The sequence below is a fragment of the Vitis riparia genome, chromosome 8 (genome assembly GCF_004353265.1).
Source record: "Vitis riparia cultivar Riparia Gloire de Montpellier isolate 1030 chromosome 8, EGFV_Vit.rip_1.0, whole genome shotgun sequence".
Classification (NCBI taxonomy): domain Eukaryota; kingdom Viridiplantae; phylum Streptophyta; class Magnoliopsida; order Vitales; family Vitaceae; genus Vitis; species Vitis riparia.
Window position 1 is genome coordinate 20,253,981 of NC_048438.1, and position 19,225 is coordinate 20,273,205.

Here is a 19,225-nt window from a genome sequence, read left to right on the forward strand (position 1 = left end):
ATGTTGTTTTTGCCAATGGATTTGAAGATTTCATAGACGGATCTTCCATCTGTCCAGATAAAGAACTCAGTTCAGGATTGATCAATCCTGCCTTTGTTGCTTGGAGAAGACAAGATCGAACGATCCTTAGCTGGCTCTACTCGTCTCTCACACCAGCGATCATGGTACAAATCATTGGTCACAACTCTTCTCACTCTGCTTGGAATGCATTGGAGAAAACCTTCTCATCTTCCTCCAGAGCCAGAATTATGCAGCTAAGGCTCGAGTTACAGTCAACCAAGAAAGGTTCTCTATCTATGATCGATTATATCATGAAGGTTAAAGGAGCTGCAGATAGTCTAGCAGCAATTGGAGAACCTGTCTCAGAACAAGACCAGGTTATGAATCTCCTTGTCGGACTTGGATCCGACTATAATGCAGTTGTAACTGCTATTAATATTAGAGATGACAAGATTTCTATTGAAGCTGTTCATAGCATGCTTCTTACGTTTGAACATCGCCTTGAGCAACAAAGCTCGATTGAACAATTATCTCCTATATCAGCCAATTATGCCTCTTCATCTAATAGCAGAGGTGGTGGAAGGAGGTATAATGGCGGTCGAGGACAGAATCATACCCCAAACACCAGCAACTATACCTACAGAGGTCGTGGTCGAGGGGGTCGATATGGCCAAAATGGGAGGCACAATTCCAACAGCTCTGAGAAGCCACAATGCCAGTTGTGTGGCAAGTTTGGTCATACTGTTCAGATCTGTTATCACAGATTTGATATCTTCTATCAAAGCTCTCAGAGCAGTAATACTTCTCCCTCAAATGCTGGTAATCCAAACTCTATACCTGCTATGGTTGCCTCTTCTAATAATCTTGCAGATGACACTTGGTATCTTGACTCTGGAGCCAGTCATCATCTGACTCAGAGTGTGGGCAATCTGACCAGTTCTTCACCATACACGGGCACAGATAAGGTGACAATTGGTAATGGTAAGCACCTATCCATTTCCAACACTGGTTCTCATCATTTACTTTCTGATTCACATTCTTTTCATCTCAAAAAGGTGTTTCATGTCCCCTTTATATCAGCAAACTTGATAAGTGTTGCTAAATTCTGCTCAGACAATAATGCCTTAATTGAGTTTCGGTCTAATAGTTTCTTTGTGAAGGATCTACATACGAAGAAGGTGCTTGCTCAAGGCCAGCTTGAGAATGGACTTTACCGATTCCCAGTTTTGAACAGCAAGAAAGTAGCCTTTGTTGGTGCTACTAATTCTTCTACTGTTTACTCTCATAATTCCAGTATCTTTGATAATAAAGTGAAGTTATGGCATCACAGACTAGGCCATGCTTTTACTGACATTGTAACCCAAATTATGCAGAGTTGTAATGTCTCCTTTGAAAAGAATAAAAATACTGTTTGCTCCTCTTGTCAGCTTGCTAAAAGTCACAGATTACCTACTCATCTTTCACTTTCTTGTGCTTCCAAACCTTTGGAACTTGTTCACACTGACCTTTGGGGACCTGCCCCAGTCAAGTCTACCTCTGGTGCTAGATATTTCATCTTGTTTCTAGATGACTACTCACGGTACACCTGGTTCTATCCTCTTCAAACAAAAGATCAAGCCCTTCCTGTTTTTAAGAAGTTCAAACTCCAAGTAGAAAATCAATTTGATGCTAAAATCAAATGCCTACAGTCTGATAATGGTGGTGAGTTCAGATCCTTCAAGACGTTTCTTCAGCAAACAGGCATTTTTCATCGGTTTTCTTGCCCGTATAACTCAGCTCAGAATGGGAGAGTTGAACGAAAGCATAGGCATGTTGTTGAAACCGGGTTGGCCTTGTTGGCTCATGCCTCCTTACCAATGGAATTCTGGCAATATGCTTTCCAGACAGCTACATTTCTCATCAATAGAATGCCAAGTAAGGTACTCCAAAATAACTCCCCTTATTTCACACTTTTTCAAAAGGTTCCGGATTACAAGTCCCTTAGAGTCTTTGGCTGCTTGTGTTACCCATTCATCCGTCCTTACAACAGTCACAAACTTCAATATCGTTCTGTTCAAAGTCTATTTCTTGGTTATAGTCTTCATAATAAAGGGTTTTTGTGTCTTGACTTTCTGACTGGACGAGTTTACATCACTCCTCATGTTGTTTTTGATGAGGGACAATTTCCTCTAGCTAAAACTCACCATCTCTCCCCAACCAAAGACACTTCAACAGATACTTTAACTCCAGCCATTATAACTTCCTTTCCTTCTCCAACCTTCTGTTCTAATGGCAGCCACACATCTTCACTTTCTTCCTCTCCTTCCACGAGTGAAGCTTCTGATTCTGTGAGTAGTCCTACTGTTACTCCTGCCTCTAGTACCTTACCCGAAGCCATACATGAGGATTAACCTCTTTCTCCTTCCCCTGCTCCACGCATGACAACAAGGCTAATGCGAGGTATAACCAAGAAGAAGACCATTTTTGATCTCTCTGCTGTAAAGATCTCAAAACCGTATACACTTAAACAAGCTCTCAAGGATCCAAATTGGATTCAAGCTATGGATTTAGAAATTGCTGCTCTTCATCGGAATCAAACTTGGGATCTTGTTGACCAGCCTTCTGAAGTTAATCTAATAGGTTGTAAGTGGGTATACAAGTTGAAACACAAGCCAGATGGGAGCATAGAGAGATATAAAGCCGGACTTGTGGCTAAAGGGTATAACCAAACTCATGGTCTTGATTATTTTGAGACCTTTAGTCCGGTGGTTAAGGCTGCAACCATTCGAATCATACTAACTGTGGCTCTCAGTTTTCAATGGGAAATTAGGCAGCTTGATGTTCACAATGCTTTTCTCAATGGTGAGTTAGAAGAGCAAGTCTACATGTCTCAACCTCCTGGCTACTTGGATACTAAATTCCCAACCAAAGTGTGTCGATTGAAGAAGGCTCTATATGGTTTGAAACAAGCACCACGAGCCTGGTTTCAACGACTCAATTCTGCCCTTATACAGTGGGGATTCAGCAACTCTAGAACTGATAGTTCTATGTTTCTACACTTTAGTGAGTCTACTACTTTGATTGTTCTTGTCTATGTTGATGATATAATCATCACTGGCTGCTCCTCAACACAGATTTCCTCACTCATTGCTAAGCTTGATTCTATTTTTGCTTTGAGAGATTTGGGACAGCTATCATACTTCCTCGGTATAGAAGTCTCTTACCATGAAGGCTCTATGAATTTAAGCCAAACCAAATACGTTTCTGATCTGCTTCATCGAACTGAAATGTTTGATACCAAACCAACAAAAACACCCGGAACTGTTGGGAAGAATTTGTCCAAGTTTGATGGTGATCCTCTGGACGACGTCACTCAATATCGAAGTGTGGTAGGGGCACTTCAGTATCTAACAATAACAAGGCCTGATATAGCTTTTGCAGTTAATAAGGCATGTCAATTCATGCAACAGTCTACCTCAGCTCATTGGCTTTCAGTCAAAAGAATCCTTCGTTATCTTAAAGGAACAATGCAAGATGGGTTATTGATGAGTCCTTCAACCAATTTGACAATCGAAGGCTTCTCAGATGCAGATTGGGGTGCTCAACCTGATGATAGGCGAAGTTCCAGTGGCTATTTGGTGTATCTGGGAGGTAACTTAGTCTCTTGGTCCTCTACCAAACAAAAGGTGGTGTCTCGCAGCAGTGCCGAGTCTGAATATCGTGCCCTTGCCTTAGCTACTGCAGAAATTATATGGATGCAAGCCTTGTTGCAAGAATTATGTGTTCCTATACCTGCAATTCCCCTGCTCTGGTATGATAATATCAGTGCTTATCATATGGCAAAGAACCCTGTGTTTCATGCTAGAACGAAGCACATTGAAATAGATCTTCACTTCATCCGAGATCAAGTCATACGAGGCAAGATTCAGCCGCATTTTGTACCTACTGAAGATTAGCCAGTGATCTTTTGACTAAGCATCTTACAAGTTCTCGGTTCTTGTCTCTTAAGTCACAGCTTTGCATAGCTCCAAGACCCTTTCACTTGAGGGGGGATGATAAGCCAAAGATAGAGGAAGTGGTTACAGATCCCACGTGATAGTCTTGATTTCTGTTATGACAGCTATCACTACAGCTGTCTTTACTTCTTGTAATAGAGTTTCTTGAACAATATATAAAAACCCTCTTTCACTCTGCTTTTCTCCTACAGAGAGAACAGAGTTTTGCCTTCTCAAAGTCTAACTATGTGTATAATCTATTAACAAGTTTAATAATTTTAAAAAATAATTTAAAACTCAAATTATGAATTAATCAATATCATAAATTTATAGATAAAGTTTAGTTTAAGATGACTTTATGTAGCTCTTCAACTATTATTATTATTTTTTATTTTTTTAAATTAGACAAATAAATTTCAAATTAAACAAGACTTGATGTGTTAAATTTATTAACAAGTATAGTAATTTTTAAAAACAATTTGAAACTCAAATAATAAACTCATTGATACTATAAATTTATAGATAAAAATTGGTTATAATGATTTTTTTTTTTTTTTTTTTTACGAAAATAATTGTATCTTGATGAATTTTCTTACTATAAAAATGAAATTCAAATCAAGTGACACACTGTACTAAATATATTAATGAGTTTAATAATTTTTAAAAATAATTTGGAATTCAAAAAATTGATTTAATCATTAAAAAAAAGCCATATATTTATTGTCTCTCCTTTACAAACAAATATATTTTTGAATGTAGGTAAATAAGACATAATTAATAAATTAAATTCGCTAATAAAAATTTAAAAATAATTTTAAATTAAAAAATTTGATCTAATTAATAGTAGATTGATTAAAAACATTCTAAAATATTGTGTTTGTAAACCAATATTGAATGTATACATAAAATGAAAAACTTGACTCATTTAGTTGTTAAAAAAGTTAAACTTTATTCATCATTCATTTAAAATAAAACATTATTTAAAATCATTATTATTCATTTTTAACCAAAAAATTTACAAAAATGTTAATATATCTTATGTTTCTAACATATACTAAAATAGCATATTTTTTATAAAAAAAATATAATTTATAATTTTATTATAATATTATTATTCATGTCTTATTAAAAACTATATACTTTTTTAATTTATTTGTAAATATAAAACTATTTTTATTTTTAATAATACTTAAATTAAATTAAATTTATATTATATAAATTGAATCCACGGTGTCTTTACAAAACCAAATATATATATATATATATATATTTTAAGAACTACTTGCCAAACCCCATGTTTTTATAAAACACTCAAAAACAAATTTTTATATTTTAACTTAAAAATAACTTTTAAAAACAAGTTTCAAAAATATATAGTTGAAGGAAGTAAAATTAATATTTTCACTTTTAAAAATTAGTTTCATAAAACAACAATCAAACAATGCTTTAAATATTTAAAAATATTTTAATTTTTTAAAACAATGAATTGTTTTTAAATCACATTGGAATTCATATTTGACTATATTTTTTAAAACATATATTTTAGCATTGTTTCAAACTAAGGAATATATATATATATATTTTTTTTTTGTTATTTTTGAATGGGTGTTCGGCTAGGTATTTTAAAATTTAGACAAATAAATTTTAGTTAATTTTTTGTCTTGATTTTGTCATGTATATATATATATATATATATATATATATATATATTATGTTTTATTGAAAACAAAAAATATTTTGGAATTTCCAATAATTTTAAAATAGTAATTTTTTTTATAAGGTATGAATACTAAAATAAATATATCTATATATATATATATATATATATATATATATTTTAAAAATATAAATAAAACATAGTCATGCATAGAAGAAAAATTGTATTTGATATGAACTAGTTTTGATCCATGAATTTTTACTTGTATTTGGGTTCGGTTTTTGAATTCAAAATCAATTTTAGAATCAAAATGCCAACAAATCCGATGTATTAATTTTCACTTGATTGATTTGAAGTTCATTTATGTAATGAACAAATTAGAAAATTATGATTCTACCAAAAGAAAAACTATAATTATTTTAGATTTATATATAAATATTTCGGTATTTGGGTTTTAAATTATATTTTAAAAATTATTTTATTTTTCAATAAATCCAACACATTAATTTTCTCTTGATTTGATTATTAACATTTTCTTAAAATAATATTTAATTTTAAACATATTTTCTGAAAAACAAAACTTATAATTTTCACAACGAAGAATGATATAATATCGCTTCTACCCCTGTGAAACCGATGTTCCCTAGAAACACCAGATCACTGCACTGCTCCTCTGCCGTTTCCAATTTCTCTCTCTAATTTTCCAATTTCCGGGAAAACAGTTTCCTGGTAAAATGCAGAATCCGGACGATATTCGCAATCTTCCTATCGATATCACGTTTTCTCGTCTCGGAGGTAAAAACACACGCGAAGTTCTCGTCAAATTCTGGTGCTTCGGTTCCAATTCGCACTATATATATATATTTTTTTTTTTTTTTTTTGCATTTCGTCTGTTTTGCAGAATGGTTGGTTGACCGGAAAAGAGTTCCCGCTGATTGGCGGAAACGTCTCACTTCAATCAGGGCTCGGATTTCAACGGCGTTCGCTTCGCTGCCTAAGGAGATCGATCCCTATTTCCAAACCCTAGATCCTGAAGGTTAGTTTTGGGATTGTGATTGTGATGGTAGGTTTTGTGAATTGATTAGAATAGTTAGGGGTCTATGCATGAGATTTACTCGAGGTTAGCAGCATTTATTTGGTTTCCGTTAAAATTTTCGTGCCCCCAATTTCAATTATAAACATGGCAGTTCTAGAATCTGATTCATTTTTTAGGTATCTAGTCGAGTTATTATCAGTAGAGTAATGCCATTGAGGCCTGGGGACTCGAGCGTTTACACATAGGATATATGATCCCAATTTAGTCGGAAGAACCGAGTGGACAAAGCAAGTAGGCAAATCAAGCAGTTTTCTTATCTACATAGGAATAGGTAAGTGTTACGGATAAAGAATCTGGGTCTTCTAGAAAAGCTAAGATTCAGCTTGTTTATGGTGTAGGCTAGAGGTTTTTTTTCATATCCAGAAACATGTGGGGAATTCCACTCTGCAGGGTTGAGTTATTTTTTTATAGCAAATTCTCACATTTAAGAACTTTTCTATTTGTTTATTTCTTATTTTTCATTTCAGGAATTGGTTATATAGAAGCCAAACAAATATACGATATTCTTCTGAGGTCAACCCCAGAAAGTCGGAATATTTTTGGACGGCTATCGGGTGCTGCTGTAAGATCAACATTGACAGTCATTTCTCTTCCAGGTCGATACATTCTTCATATGATTATTTGAGTGTATTTAACTTCTTCTCAGGGTGTTTGGGAAGCAATAGTTCGTGCTTTTGAGAAAGATCATATCTTCCTTGGTGAGGCTGCTCAGATAATGGTCCAAAATGTCAATTATGAAATGTAAGTTGATTTATTTTCTCAATGGTTCACTTGGTATCCCATAAGAGTGTTTCAATATGACTGTCTGTCATAGATTTTGATGAATATTATTTCAATTTAAAGCCCGTATCAGAAAAAGCAGGTGCAGAAGATTCAGCAACAACTAGCAGAACTAGAGCGCAAGGAAGCTGATATAAAAAGAAATGCAGCCTTATCAGCAGCTAAATATGCTGAGGCTTGTCAAGAGCTTGGATTACAGGTTATGATCTTGGGCCGGCCATTCTATCGATGATTGTCAACTAGGGTTGATGTTGTTCTTTTTTACAATCAACTCATATCAGTGGAATTTACTTTGTTTTACAGGGAAACAATGTGAGATTGGAACTTCTAGAGACTACAAAAACACTTCCTAGTATATTTAGCAAGTTTCTGGAAGTTATTAGCAGCGACTGTGTGTTGCAGGCTATGGAGTATTATTCAAATTTTGTCAGAGATGCTCATACAGAAAAGGATGTAAGAAGCATTGTGTTCTTAATATGTAGACTGAGCTTAAAGCTATTATACTGTGTCATAAATTAAATAAGTTCGTAATTGTGGTTGCAGAAAATGTCACGGACTGTGCTGATAAATTTAGGGGATGTTCGAGAAAATCCCCCTTGTTTGAATGTTTCTGCAGGCTCTGATGTCCTTGATTCTATGAATGTTCAACCGAGCTCTCATGAAACAAACAATATGACTGAGGTCATGGATGTTCCAGCTGATTATATTGACTGGGATATTTCTGTGGACAGCTCTCAGATTGATTGGGATATTGGAACTGTGGAAGAAACAGATGATACTGGCAATGGATTGGGTCCTTATGAGATTGTTAATGCCAGTGAGATTTTACAGAACATATCACCAACTGGTGCTGTAGAATCTGACCAGACCCTGTTAAAGAAAGAGGAAGATGGCCTAGTACCAGGGATGTCTGCTTCAGATATATCTTGGGATATTTGTGTTGAGAATCCACAAGTTGATGAGGTGGAAGATGTTATTTTTCCAAATGAAGACATGAAAACTCAGGCATCTGTTTTAGATACTAGAACCCAAACCCCTGAAATCAAGGAAGATAGGAGCCAGCTTCTGGAAACAGAGTACAGGAATAAGATTCTAGATGATCTATTTGAGGTACACACTGAACCGTATACTTGTGCAATGCCTCTGTTGCCTTTGCTTATACTTCTCCATCTTGCACTTTTGTGGGAAAAACAGACATCCCCTCCTGAAAATTTTTGGTCTGCTATCATTATTCTGCCATAATTCCAAAGCATTTGTGGATCAAAGGTTGATGTTTGGTATTGATAATCTTTTATCAGATGAAAGCATTTTTAAATCAACGATTGGTGGAGTTGAGGAATGAAGAAACTTTGTCCTTGCAACACCAAGTCCAGGCAGTTGCTCCCTTTGTGCTGCAGCAATACACCCCTGATGCCATTCAAGCAATGCTATCTGATGTTTCCTCTGCCATTTCCTTGCTAACAAATAGGAAAATGCAAGATTTGATTATGATTCTCAACTCCAAAAGGTGACAGGTTTACAAGAAAATGGTTTTAGCAACATCTTTCGTTTTGCATAATTCAATTTCTTGTTGGAACGCTTAACTATATTCTTAAGAACTAACAAGCTGATATTATGATTAGTACTGCTTGTAGACTAGCGACTTCATTTTTCCTTTTATAGCAATTTTTGTTGTATTGGTTTTGTATCCATATGAGTAATGATATTTTCATTCTTAATAAATTGTAACAAGGGTTCTGATCTGAATTTCAGATTTCTAGATAGACTAGTAAGTACATTGGAGGAAAAAAAAGCATCATGAAGCGAAGTTAAAAGAGGGGTTGAAGGACTTGGCCATCAGACGCATGGAGCTGCAGAATTCGTTATCTTCATCCTGGCCCAAGCAAGTGAGTTCTTTTCTGATTCAAAGAACTTTGTTTGTTCTTTTGATGGTACTATGTTATATTCAATGTTCATATGTTAGATTTTCAGGTGAGGTGCCCTTGTAGCTGTCAGTTGGATCAAGTTTTCCACAAATTCACCCCTCATTTTTACAAATGCCAATTTTTTGTTCTTTTCACTACTTATAAATCTAAGAAGTTGAAGATTGTTTTCAGTGGGACCCACTCACTCTGTTTGAACAAATTAACCCAGGGGGTGGGGAGGGGAAGTGTTGGAGAGAGGAATTAGATATGGCTCTAGGCCCATAGGGGCCCCTTGGTTCTCACCTGAAATTTGAAGTTTTGGTTAATAATCATAATAAAAACAGAGGAAACCATGTTTTTATGCTAGCAATAGTAAGTTTGTCCATGCATTTTTGCTACCCCACACACACACACATATATATATTATGGATCTTGGTTTCTCTCTTTGGTGGTTGGATTTTTTCAATTCAGGACAGTAATCAAATGTTGTTTCAATTGCAGGAAGCGGCTCTGGCAAAAACTAGGGAGCTGAAGAAGCTTTGTGAGAGTTCTCTGTCATCCATGTTTGATGGAAGGCCCGTGAATATTATTGGAGAGATCAACACACTATTAAATAGCAGTATCACTGTGTAGCTCGTCTAGTAACTGGTCATCACACAAGAGTAGTGTAGTGTTTTTTGGTTATCCCTACAAAGTCAATATGCTCATTTGGCAAAGCTTACTCCTAATTATTGTTGCACCAAATGCCAGATAGTTCTCTTTGGGCTGGTCCCCAACAATAAATCCTCCAGAGTGATATTTGAAACTGGATCATAAAACATAACTTTGCTTTCATTTGAATTGGCTTTTTCTTTGTTTCATTTTCTTTTCAGGCTAATTTCAGGCCTACTGTATTCTAGTGAGTTTACTTTGCACGCAGAAAATAAGAATATGGATAGAATTCAAAGGTAAGTCTATCTCGTTACAACAGTGAAACTCGACAGCAGTACAGGACAGCTCTAAATTCTTAGAAGATAAGAAGAATATAAGATGACATTTCTTTTTACACTAAAAGAATTGGTAGAATCCCAAAGAATAAGCGTAGTATGTATTTTCCTTAAAATGCCAAAGAGTGTTGGTAAATGAAATCGCCGTGTGGTTATTATAGTCGGATGATCAGCAGCAATGTCCTCTTGAGTGATTGAGTGAAAATGCAGAACCAACCAAGTTGACACAAAATAATCGAGTTGATTATGGAGTTAGGTTTGATCTATAGTACTCAACCTGTTTCATTGCTCAGGCGGACATAATGCTCATTGATGGTGAGCCTACAAAGCGGGTGTTTGTGGAATGGAAAGATTTATCGAAGCCCTCAACCTCAACTTCACCACCCTCAATTAACCTGCTTCTCGTCTTTTGTAACAGACGTCTAACAGATTCCACAACTTCCGTCATTGGTGGTCTGAATTCTTTCTCGGGCTGTTTGAATTCCAAACACAAAATAAGAATTCCACACACACATACAGGTGGAAGGAGAAGTAGAAATGGCTAAAGCACTTATTTCAGTGCTTCAAGAAAGCGGTTCAACCTTCCTGTTAGCTTCTAAATTTTTCTTAATAATATGCTAATAAGTAATACCTGAATGCAGAGAGAGACAATATCTGCATATTGTGAGAGAGCCTTGGAGGAGAAAGTTCCTTTGATGCCTGAATCAACCATCTGTCCCAAAGAATCATTGTCATGAAGCCGGGCAGAAGCCCATTTCACCAAAGATTGCTCTTCCCTTGATCTTGAACTGCAACAGAAATCTTATTAAAAAACATTAGCTAAAGAAGGAAAATAAAGAAAACAGGCATGTATCATATACCTATTGAATGGCCTTCTGCCTGTTAGTAGCTCTAAAAGCAGCACTCCAAAGGCATATACATCACTCTTCTTGTTATCGATTCCAGGCTGGCCATGTTCAGGTGCAATGTAGCCACAATTGCCAATAGCCATCTCAGAAGCCTGTTGCATTGGCAATTAGTGACAAAAGGTGAGTGCTTATTTCTTCTCTTCATCCTTTGCTTATTACATGAGGCAAACTTTTCTTGTCCTAGGCTCCTTTTGTTCCAGTATGCACTGACTTGTGGAAAAGAGCTTATAGCTCCCCAATTTTGTAGAAAGAATAGGGGTTACTTTTCAAACATTTTCACTTTGAATTCCTCAAAGGTAGCATTATTTAATTAAAAGACAAAAATCACAGAAGATGCCTTCTCAATTAAGCCACTAAACTTATCTCTGGAAGCACTCACCTTCAGTTTAACAGTGTTGCTTGTAAGTGGCCTTAAAACGGCTAGCCCTGTGTCACAGATATGAGGTGTAAGCTCTTCATCAAGTAAGATGTTGGCGGCCTTTAGGTTGCAATGGGCAATAGGAGGTGAACATACAGAGTGCAAATAGCTGAAAAACCATCACACAAAATGGAAAGAATCAACACCAGAAGTAAAGCAAAGCAGCATTTATTATGGAATCCAGATTGTACAAAAAACATCTACTGCTGTTTTTACGAGCAGAATCATCCACCTCACACTAAAACACAAAATGTGGGATATGGTAGTATATTCACATCACTTTACCTGAGTTGTATCACAGCATGTGATTTCCTCAGTGGTTTGCTTAAGAGCACTTTACCAAAAAAAGGAAGTGTATAAAAACTGAACTTGTCAAGGAAACCATATGGAATGCTTACTTCAAAGCACGTGCAATGCCGAGGGCAATCTGGAGTCGGAGGCTCCAAGACAGAGGCTTGTATACTTCACCGTGCAGTGCATCATCAAGAGACAAATTTCTGACAAATTTGTACACAAGGAGATGCTGTCCGTGCTCCACACAATACCCAAGAAGTGTTACAATGTTTGGATGCCTCAAACGAGCTGCGGTCCATATCACATCCAAGAATTGTTCTTCTTCATGGAGAGAGAGTGAGACTGTGTTTATGTTTTTCACAGCCATGACCTGAAAAAAAAAAAGGGAATCAAAAGGAACAAAAGTTTCTTGAGTTTTTTTGATAAGTTTCTATTCTCTTTCAATGTGTTTGAAATTTGCAAGAGATAACATAATAAGTTCAGGAAGTACTTGGCCATCAGGAAACTCTCCTTTGTAAACAGAACCAAGGGATCCTTCTCCAAGAAGGTTCTCTTCACTGAAGCTGTTTGTAGCTAGTTGAAGCTCTGCCACAGTGTAAAGCTTTGCATTTGCTGGGATTCTGGATTTCTTAGAGAAACTTCTTCTGGAGCAAATTTTCTCAAATCTGACATTGCGAGCAGTGGGAATTGGCCTTGACATAAACGTTGGTGGACTGAGAGCCAAGACTTGTGGGCTCTCTTCTGCTGCAGTAGAAGACCATTGAATGACCAGAAAATAAAAACAAAGGAAGGTAATCAGGGAAACAACTGTGCTCATTGTCCCATAAGCTGAACAAGAACACAGGATCCATTGAAACTTTTTGCCATTTGGTACAGTTTCAAAATTGGGATTCAAAGTTTTGAGTTTGATTGGAGGAAAGCAAAATTGGGACATTGAGAAATTCTCCTTGGCTGAAAAAAGTTGATAAAATAAGTACCTCTGTCATTATGGATGGGAAGCAAGATAGGACAGTTTTGTGCTAAACAAAAAGTTAAATCCGATTTTTTGCATAAACCTAAAATTCCAGAATCTCTCTATCATCTTAGCAATAAAGCTAATGAATTTAATAATCATCAACAAATATATACATAGGCTAATAAGATTTCACCTTCGACTGTAGTGGTTGGAATACAATGCAGTGCGCTTTCACTGCCCTCCAAGCTTTTGTGCGTTTGTGCACGAGCTCGATTAATGCGGACAGTAAGTAGGAGTGCTGCACAGCTTACCAACAGAGTTCCTCCACCGACCATGAGAGCTATTCCTCCAGGACCCAGCCTTTTCTTCTTGCGTTCATGTGCTTTTCTAGAGGGGTAGTTCTCAACAGCACTTGATTCAGTTGTTGGTGGGCTATTAATATTCTGCTCAGTTTCCAAAGGGAAATCCCAGGGTGGATAGTTCCCCCCTGGATGGAATCTATTCCCCCCAAACCTAAAGAGAGATAAAGAGGAAAAATGATCAAAGCATAATTTGATATGGCAGTGTGCACAGATTAAAGGCAAGAACTTTATTCAGGCTATGATCACCAACCATAAATTTGGTATCAACTGAAATTGTCTTGGAATAATGCCACTAAAATGGTTACTTTGGATGTTCCTGGCAAGAAAAAAAAGCAAGTCTTTGATCAGAGAAATATATAAAACCAAGGGATGAGAAAGGTTGCGATGAAGGAACCTACAAGTGAGACAGTGGGAGATCAGCCAAGAAGATCACAGACCCAGTAAACTTGTTATTCTGCAAGAACCTGCAGATAAACAAAAATAGCTTTATGGGAACTTGGGAGCCAACATGATGAAATAACTGCAGACACAGTGAGAACTCCAAAATATAATAGGACTAAAGAGAATAGAACTCACAATCTAGTAAGATTTTTCAAAGTTCCAAATGAACTTGGCAGATCTCCAGTAAAGTGATTGTGTGATAGATCCCTATGACAACAGATCCAAATATGGTAGGATAAGGCATAGAAGTATTGCTGATGGAAGAACACTTGTTCGAAAAGAGAGAATATTAAAATAGGATGATTCATAAAAAAAAGAGGTCTTATCATTGTGTCATAATCTTCAAGAAAACCCACTACCACCATGTAACATCCAATAAACCAATGATATATAATTGCCTTGCTTCCTTTTATTTCATATGCAAAACAAAGAAATTGGGTGAAAAATCATACATTTCTTTTAGATTCTGTAGGCCAGTAAACACATTGCCAATGGGTCCAGATAATGAATTGTGGCTCAGATTCCTGCAAGAAAACAATGGTCATTTATGAGTCAATAAATGTAAACCAACTATAGTAGGCAGCAAATAGGAAGTAGCAGGACAAACTAACTCACAGATGTCGAAGATTCTTCATGAAAGTGAGGGAGTTGGGGATATTTTGACTAAATTTGTTGCATGCCAAATTTCTACATTCATAAAAAAAATGAAATTACAAACAAAATTAAATAAATAACAGATAAAATAAAATAAATCATTGGCAATGCTAACAAAAACTAAGAATCAAGCATCTCACATATGAGTGGCATTAGGGGGTAACCCGTAAGGAATTTCACCTTGAATGTTATTGGAGCTAACATCCCTAATAGAAAGAACAAATTGGAAAAAAAAAAAAATAGTGAATAAAACTCACATAATTTTACATAAACCTAAATTTAAATCAGCATAATCTCATACAGTTGCTTCAAATTATGGAGATTATGGAGCTGGCCTCCAAGATGTCCACCGAGATTTAGTCCTGGAAGCTGACTGCAAAGATGAGAGAACCTGTCATTAGTTTCCACATATTATACAAATTGTGCACAATGTTAAAAAGGGCACTTGACGCATTACATGAAAATGACAGTTGAACCAGAACATGAGATTCCTTTCCATGATTCATCACATGGATCCCCAGCATATGATCTCCACTTCTCCAACTGTGGTGGGTAGTTCAGTTCCTTGTACAAGTCTTGAAGAGCTGCCACTGCAGAAAGTAAAAAGGAGGGAATTATTTTGTAATCTTAATCTATGGCCACCACTTTATTCTGATTATCATCCCATTAATAGGTCAATTTTATTTTTTGATCCAGTGTAGAACCTGATCACTTTTGGGCATTCATCCATTTTTGGAGACCCTACTATGACTGCCCACGATATTATGTAAGCCCCATTCATTGTGCATAGCTTCCTAAATATCTCAGCAGTAACTAATTTGGAGTCAAGAACGATTCCATTATTTTCCCTCCAAAAACCATAAAAAGTACAGAGGAATCTTTTCTAGCCCACTGTTTGCTGGCAAAAAAAAAAAAAAAAACCGAGGAAAAGAAAGAAGGAAAGAAAATTGAATTCTGAGCCATGTAACCTATGTTAGTCTTGTTTTGAATAAATAAAAAACTAAACTCAACTAAGCCAAATATTTACGTTAGGTTCCATTAGGTGAATGTTTTGCCTTTCAAGATTCCCGAAATTTTCTTGGAGACTAAACAGTTGGAATGAAGCATTCCAATAACTAACTAGTGATCATCGTATAGTGCAAATTATATCAAATTTCTAGAGAAAATTTTTAAAGAAAATGACAAGAAAAAATCAAGGTAAGGAAGTGCAAGTATAATTCTTCTGATCCGTAAAAGCTGAAGCTCGTTATTTTATTTTATTTTTTTAATCAGTCAAGAATCAATCTCCCAGACAACAAGAGGATAAAATAAAAAATAAAAAATCAAAATTACAAGAAAATCAAGAACAAAAAATTGGAGTTACCATCCCGTGGATCTGTAATAGCCGAAGCTTGCAAAGTGATGAACACCGAAAACACAATTACAATGAGGAATAACCGCAGATGTTGTTTCGTCATTTCAAGAAGCAGAGTAGTCAGCGATCTCAAGCAGAGGAACAGGAGCATGTTTTTTCCCTGGAGACATGAAAAGATAACAATCAAATCTAAAGAAGATAGATATATCACGGAGAAAATGTACAAAGCAGCTGTTTGGCTGCCGAGAAAATTCATGAAAAGAAAAAGAAAGGAAAAGTTTGAAAAAAAGAATAACGTATATGAGAAAAATCTTTTGTTTAGAAAAAAAAAATGCTGATGTTTTACCCTTAATCAAAAACCAAGGAGGATCAATCCATCGTTAACAAGAAAGAAAGAATTAGGGTTGTGAAAACAGAGTCAATTTACAAGAACAGTGGGTGAAAGTGAAACTCAAGAGAACACCTCTGAGGAAGCTTTAGAGACAGAAGCTTAGAGAGAGAGAGAGAGAGAGAGAGAGAGAGAGGCTGAGAATGAGACCTGAGAGCTGTGTTCTTGAGCTGGTTTTATAGGTTGATATTGCCAGCTCAACATACTCTCAATTTTGAAGCCGTTAAGCCCACACGTGCTATAAGATTTTGAAGCTTTGAAGCTTTGAAGATTTTTATTTTTTTAAATATAAACATTTAAATGTTAAAATACATTTTAATTTCCAAAAAAATTGTGCAATGATTAAATAAAAAATAAATTGTATAATGGTTAAATAAGAAATAAAAGCATGATTAAATGAAAAATAAAGATATAATTAAATATATTTTTTATTATTTTAAATAGAAATATAATTATTTTAAGAATTTATTTTTAAAATAAAGTAATTTTGAGAAGATGTTTGAGATTTTGAAATATTTTTCAAAGTATTTTAAGAAATAATAAAAAAATAAAAAAATGGATAATAAAATTTATTTTAATAATAAGGTTTGACATTTTATACAGATTTTAAACGACCTGACTAAAACGACGTCGTTTACCTCATTTTCACCGCCTGTTCCGTGGCTGATCTGAAAGCAAAACAAAAGCGTTTTCTGCAAAAATGTTTTGTGAATTCTTCAAAAGATAGAAGAAATCAGTTCACACCGGCTCTGTTTTTCTTCTCAAGCTTTCGCTCATGGCAGGCTCATTCAGTACCAAAACCGCACAAGATGATGATAATGAGGATGAAGACTACATGGGAGATCTCTCTCAGTTCATTCCACCTGAAACCGCTCAACCCCCAAAAGCTCAATTCAAGAAGGTTCTCCCTATAAACCCTAATTCTCCCTTGTTTTGTTCCCAGGAGAACGTATTCGTTCTCTTCACATTTTTAATCGTTTGATTTCCCCCTAAGTGTTGGAAAATTTTGTTGAAACTCAGGGACGTATACCTTCACTTGGCTTAGTTCTAGCTGAGTCTTATTCTCTCTCTTTTGGGACCCTTTTCCAAATTATATTTTCTTCTGTTTTCACGGTGACCAATCGGAGGTTTTCTGTAGACTAATTGCCTGTTGTTCGCAGATGTCGAACAACAAAGTCGTAGTTTCTCAATCACCATGGAAGCAATCGAAAGCCCTAAATTGGCAAGAACAGAGGAGAGTCTCAAGAGAGCGGCAGCGACGAGAAGAGGACTTGCGGACCCTAGCGAATACGGAGGCTCCGATTCCACAATCGAACATCGGGTTCAAAATGTTGAAACAAATGGGCTACACCCCGGGTTCGGCACTGGGGAAGGAGGGCTCGGGCCGAGCAGAGCCAGTGGGGCTCGAGATAAGACGAACGCGAGCAGGGATTGGAAGAGAGGATCCCATTAAGGAGAAGATGAGGAGAGAAGAGGCTTGGACTGAGAAGAAGAGGAAGAACGAGGCTGCTTTAATGGCGGAGTTCGGGTGTAGGCAGAAGTCGCAATGGCAGAGTCGGAGAGTTGTAGTGAATTTCAAGAAGGCGAAAGGTGCTCTTGATCAGTTGGAGAATAAGGAGATTGTGGAGCCCAAGAAGAAGGAAGATGAGGACAGTGAGGAAGGTGAAGAGGAGGAAGAAGAGGAGGAGATCACAGAAGAGGTATGTTTCTTTTGGATCATTTCTACTATTTGATTTCTGGGTTTGCTAATTGCTAGTGTTTTCAATGATAAAACCATTGGAGAAACAACAAATTCAGCATGTTGTTGGTTAGCTGACTATTGGGATTTGGCCTTCCCCAATGCATGGATTAAAATGAAAATTTAGGTAGCTCCAAAAGAATTTATTTCAGTGCTTGAGATGGATTCTATGGAGATTTTATTGATAAATTGATAATCAAATATCACATTTCATAGCATTTGATGAATTGACAATTCAGACTAGATTGGAAGTTCCGCTTTTGTTGGATTCATGAATGGTTATGTTGGTAGTGTTTCTACTCTCTAGTGGTGAGTGATCTAGAAAGGACACGGGCTGTTGACATCCGTTTGTGCCTGAGAAACTCATATTTCTTACTCATTGTTCATTTTTTACATGTCTTTTAGGTCAGCACTTGGAAATTTGAATTTAATTCCCCTCGGTTAATCTCTATATCTATCATCTATGGTGCATGATGATGATGATCAGTCAGTCTGTATTGGATGCAGGATTTGCAAAATATATTGATGAAACTGAGAGACGAATTTCGATACTGCCTCTTCTGTGGATGTCAGGTAAGTGGGAAATATGAACACTATGATCGCAAGCATTTTCTCCAAATCTCAGTTTCTGATACATTTGTAAACCATGTTCTTTTGTGTTTCAGTATGAGTCGGTTGAAGCTCTACTGTCCAACTGCCCTGGACCAAATGAAGATGACCACTGACTGAAACAGCATTTCCCAATAGAGAGAAACCGGAGATACTCATTTATGCAACAACACGACTCCAACGAGTGTAGCTCAGTGAGATGGATGAGTTCACTTAAGATAGATCATTTTTAGGCAAACAGACGCTCTTTGCTAAGGAGACAGAATTGAAAACTGGAGGGGCTGAGGTGATGTCAGAAACCAATCTGGTCATATCTTGTTCTTAGAGAGAAAAAAAAAAAACACACATCAGATTAACAATTGGAAGAATACTTCCTTTATTCAACGAAGATTGCAGCTCCCAGGAGAGATTAAATATTGGAGCTCGAACCCATGATCATGGGTTTTTTATTTTTATTTTATCTCAATCTTCTGTAACTTCCATAGAGCTCAGGAGCTCCTGTAACTTCTGTTGTGAAATAAGGAATTCATTCAAGTCAAACGTGTTTCTACACCATTATTACAGGATGCTTTGTAGCTGCTCTTAGGGTTCATGTCTTCTCCAAAATAGTTTAGGCTGACACCGTATTTGAAATCTGTTGCTGCATATACATTTATATACACATTCATGTGCCAATCCACGTAATACCCTAAGCTCAAAATGCATTT

The 19,225-nt window shown here is 36.2% G+C and overlaps 3 protein-coding genes across 7 annotated transcripts; 2 read left to right on the top strand and 1 right to left on the bottom strand.

The window, feature by feature from the left end:
* Positions 1-6,309: 6,309 nt before the first annotated feature.
* On the top strand, positions 6,310-10,245 carry LOC117920774 (CDK5RAP3-like protein). The gene is given in 11 exon segments (XM_034838400.1): positions 6,310-6,426; positions 6,533-6,667; positions 7,195-7,289; positions 7,374-7,468; positions 7,571-7,706; positions 7,811-7,960; positions 8,051-8,617; positions 8,806-9,014; positions 9,260-9,293; positions 9,295-9,393; positions 9,913-10,245. Coding segments are annotated over 11 exon segments (1,713 nt in total). The 5' UTR covers positions 6,310-6,365; the 3' UTR covers positions 10,045-10,245.
* Positions 10,246-10,351: 106 nt separating this feature from the next.
* LOC117920773 (protein STRUBBELIG-RECEPTOR FAMILY 2) lies at positions 10,352-17,037 on the bottom strand. 4 transcript variants are annotated; one of them, XM_034838396.1, is made up of 17 exons: positions 16,810-17,037; positions 15,793-15,943; positions 14,887-15,019; positions 14,731-14,802; positions 14,570-14,635; positions 14,391-14,462; positions 14,228-14,299; positions 13,911-13,982; positions 13,733-13,798; positions 13,585-13,650; positions 13,166-13,485; positions 12,508-12,761; positions 12,122-12,387; positions 11,685-11,832; positions 11,258-11,397; positions 11,029-11,185; positions 10,352-10,869 (listed from the first exon to the last, which is right to left on the bottom strand). In XM_034838396.1, exons 2-17 carry the CDS (start codon positions 15,932-15,934, stop codon positions 10,687-10,689), a joined length of 2,229 nt encoding a protein of 742 aa, XP_034694287.1. In that variant the 5' UTR covers positions 15,935-15,943; positions 16,810-17,037; the 3' UTR covers positions 10,352-10,686. The 4 variants fall into 4 exon arrangements, with proteins under 4 accessions (XP_034694287.1, XP_034694289.1, XP_034694286.1 ...); XM_034838398.1 differs by lacking the exon at positions 16,810-17,037 and adding an exon at positions 16,130-16,263 and having other exon boundaries at positions 12,508-12,758; XM_034838395.1 differs by lacking the exon at positions 16,810-17,037 and adding an exon at positions 16,130-16,263.
* On the top strand, positions 16,878-19,210 carry LOC117920777 (G patch domain-containing protein 11). 2 transcript variants are annotated; one of them, XR_004652270.1, is made up of 4 exons: positions 16,878-17,072; positions 17,332-17,871; positions 18,315-18,482; positions 18,575-18,607. XR_004652270.1 is itself a non-coding variant. In XM_034838404.1 (4 exons), exons 1-4 carry the CDS (start codon positions 16,947-16,949, stop codon positions 18,632-18,634), a joined length of 792 nt encoding a protein of 263 aa, XP_034694295.1. In that variant the 5' UTR covers positions 16,879-16,946; the 3' UTR covers positions 18,635-19,210. The 2 variants fall into 2 exon arrangements, 1 of the variants encoding a protein (XP_034694295.1); XM_034838404.1 differs by having other exon boundaries at positions 16,879-17,072; positions 18,417-18,482; positions 18,575-19,210.
* Positions 19,211-19,225: the final 15 nt, after the last annotated feature.

Excerpts from the sequence above, each read along its gene's own strand:
- LOC117920773 (XM_034838396.1), bottom strand. The coding sequence starts at position 15,934 with ATGCTCCTGTTCCTCTGCTTGAGATCGCTGACTACTCTGCTTCTTGAA. Across the intron at positions 15,020-15,792 it reads TATTACAGATCCACGGGATG|TGGCAGCTCTTCAAGACTTG; the intron begins GTAACTCCAATT and ends TACTTTCTGCAG. Across the intron at positions 11,833-12,121 it reads GGCATTGCACGTGCTTTGAA|CTATTTGCACTCTGTATGTT; the intron begins GTAAGCATTCCA and ends ATGGTTTTTCAG.
- LOC117920777 (XM_034838404.1), top strand. The coding sequence starts at position 16,947 with ATGGCAGGCTCATTCAGTACCAAAACCGCACAAGATGATGATAATGAG. Across the intron at positions 17,872-18,416 it reads AGGAGGAGATCACAGAAGAG|GATTTGCAAAATATATTGAT; the intron begins GTATGTTTCTTT and ends TATTGGATGCAG. Across the intron at positions 18,483-18,574 it reads GCCTCTTCTGTGGATGTCAG|TATGAGTCGGTTGAAGCTCT; the intron begins GTAAGTGGGAAA and ends TTTGTGTTTCAG.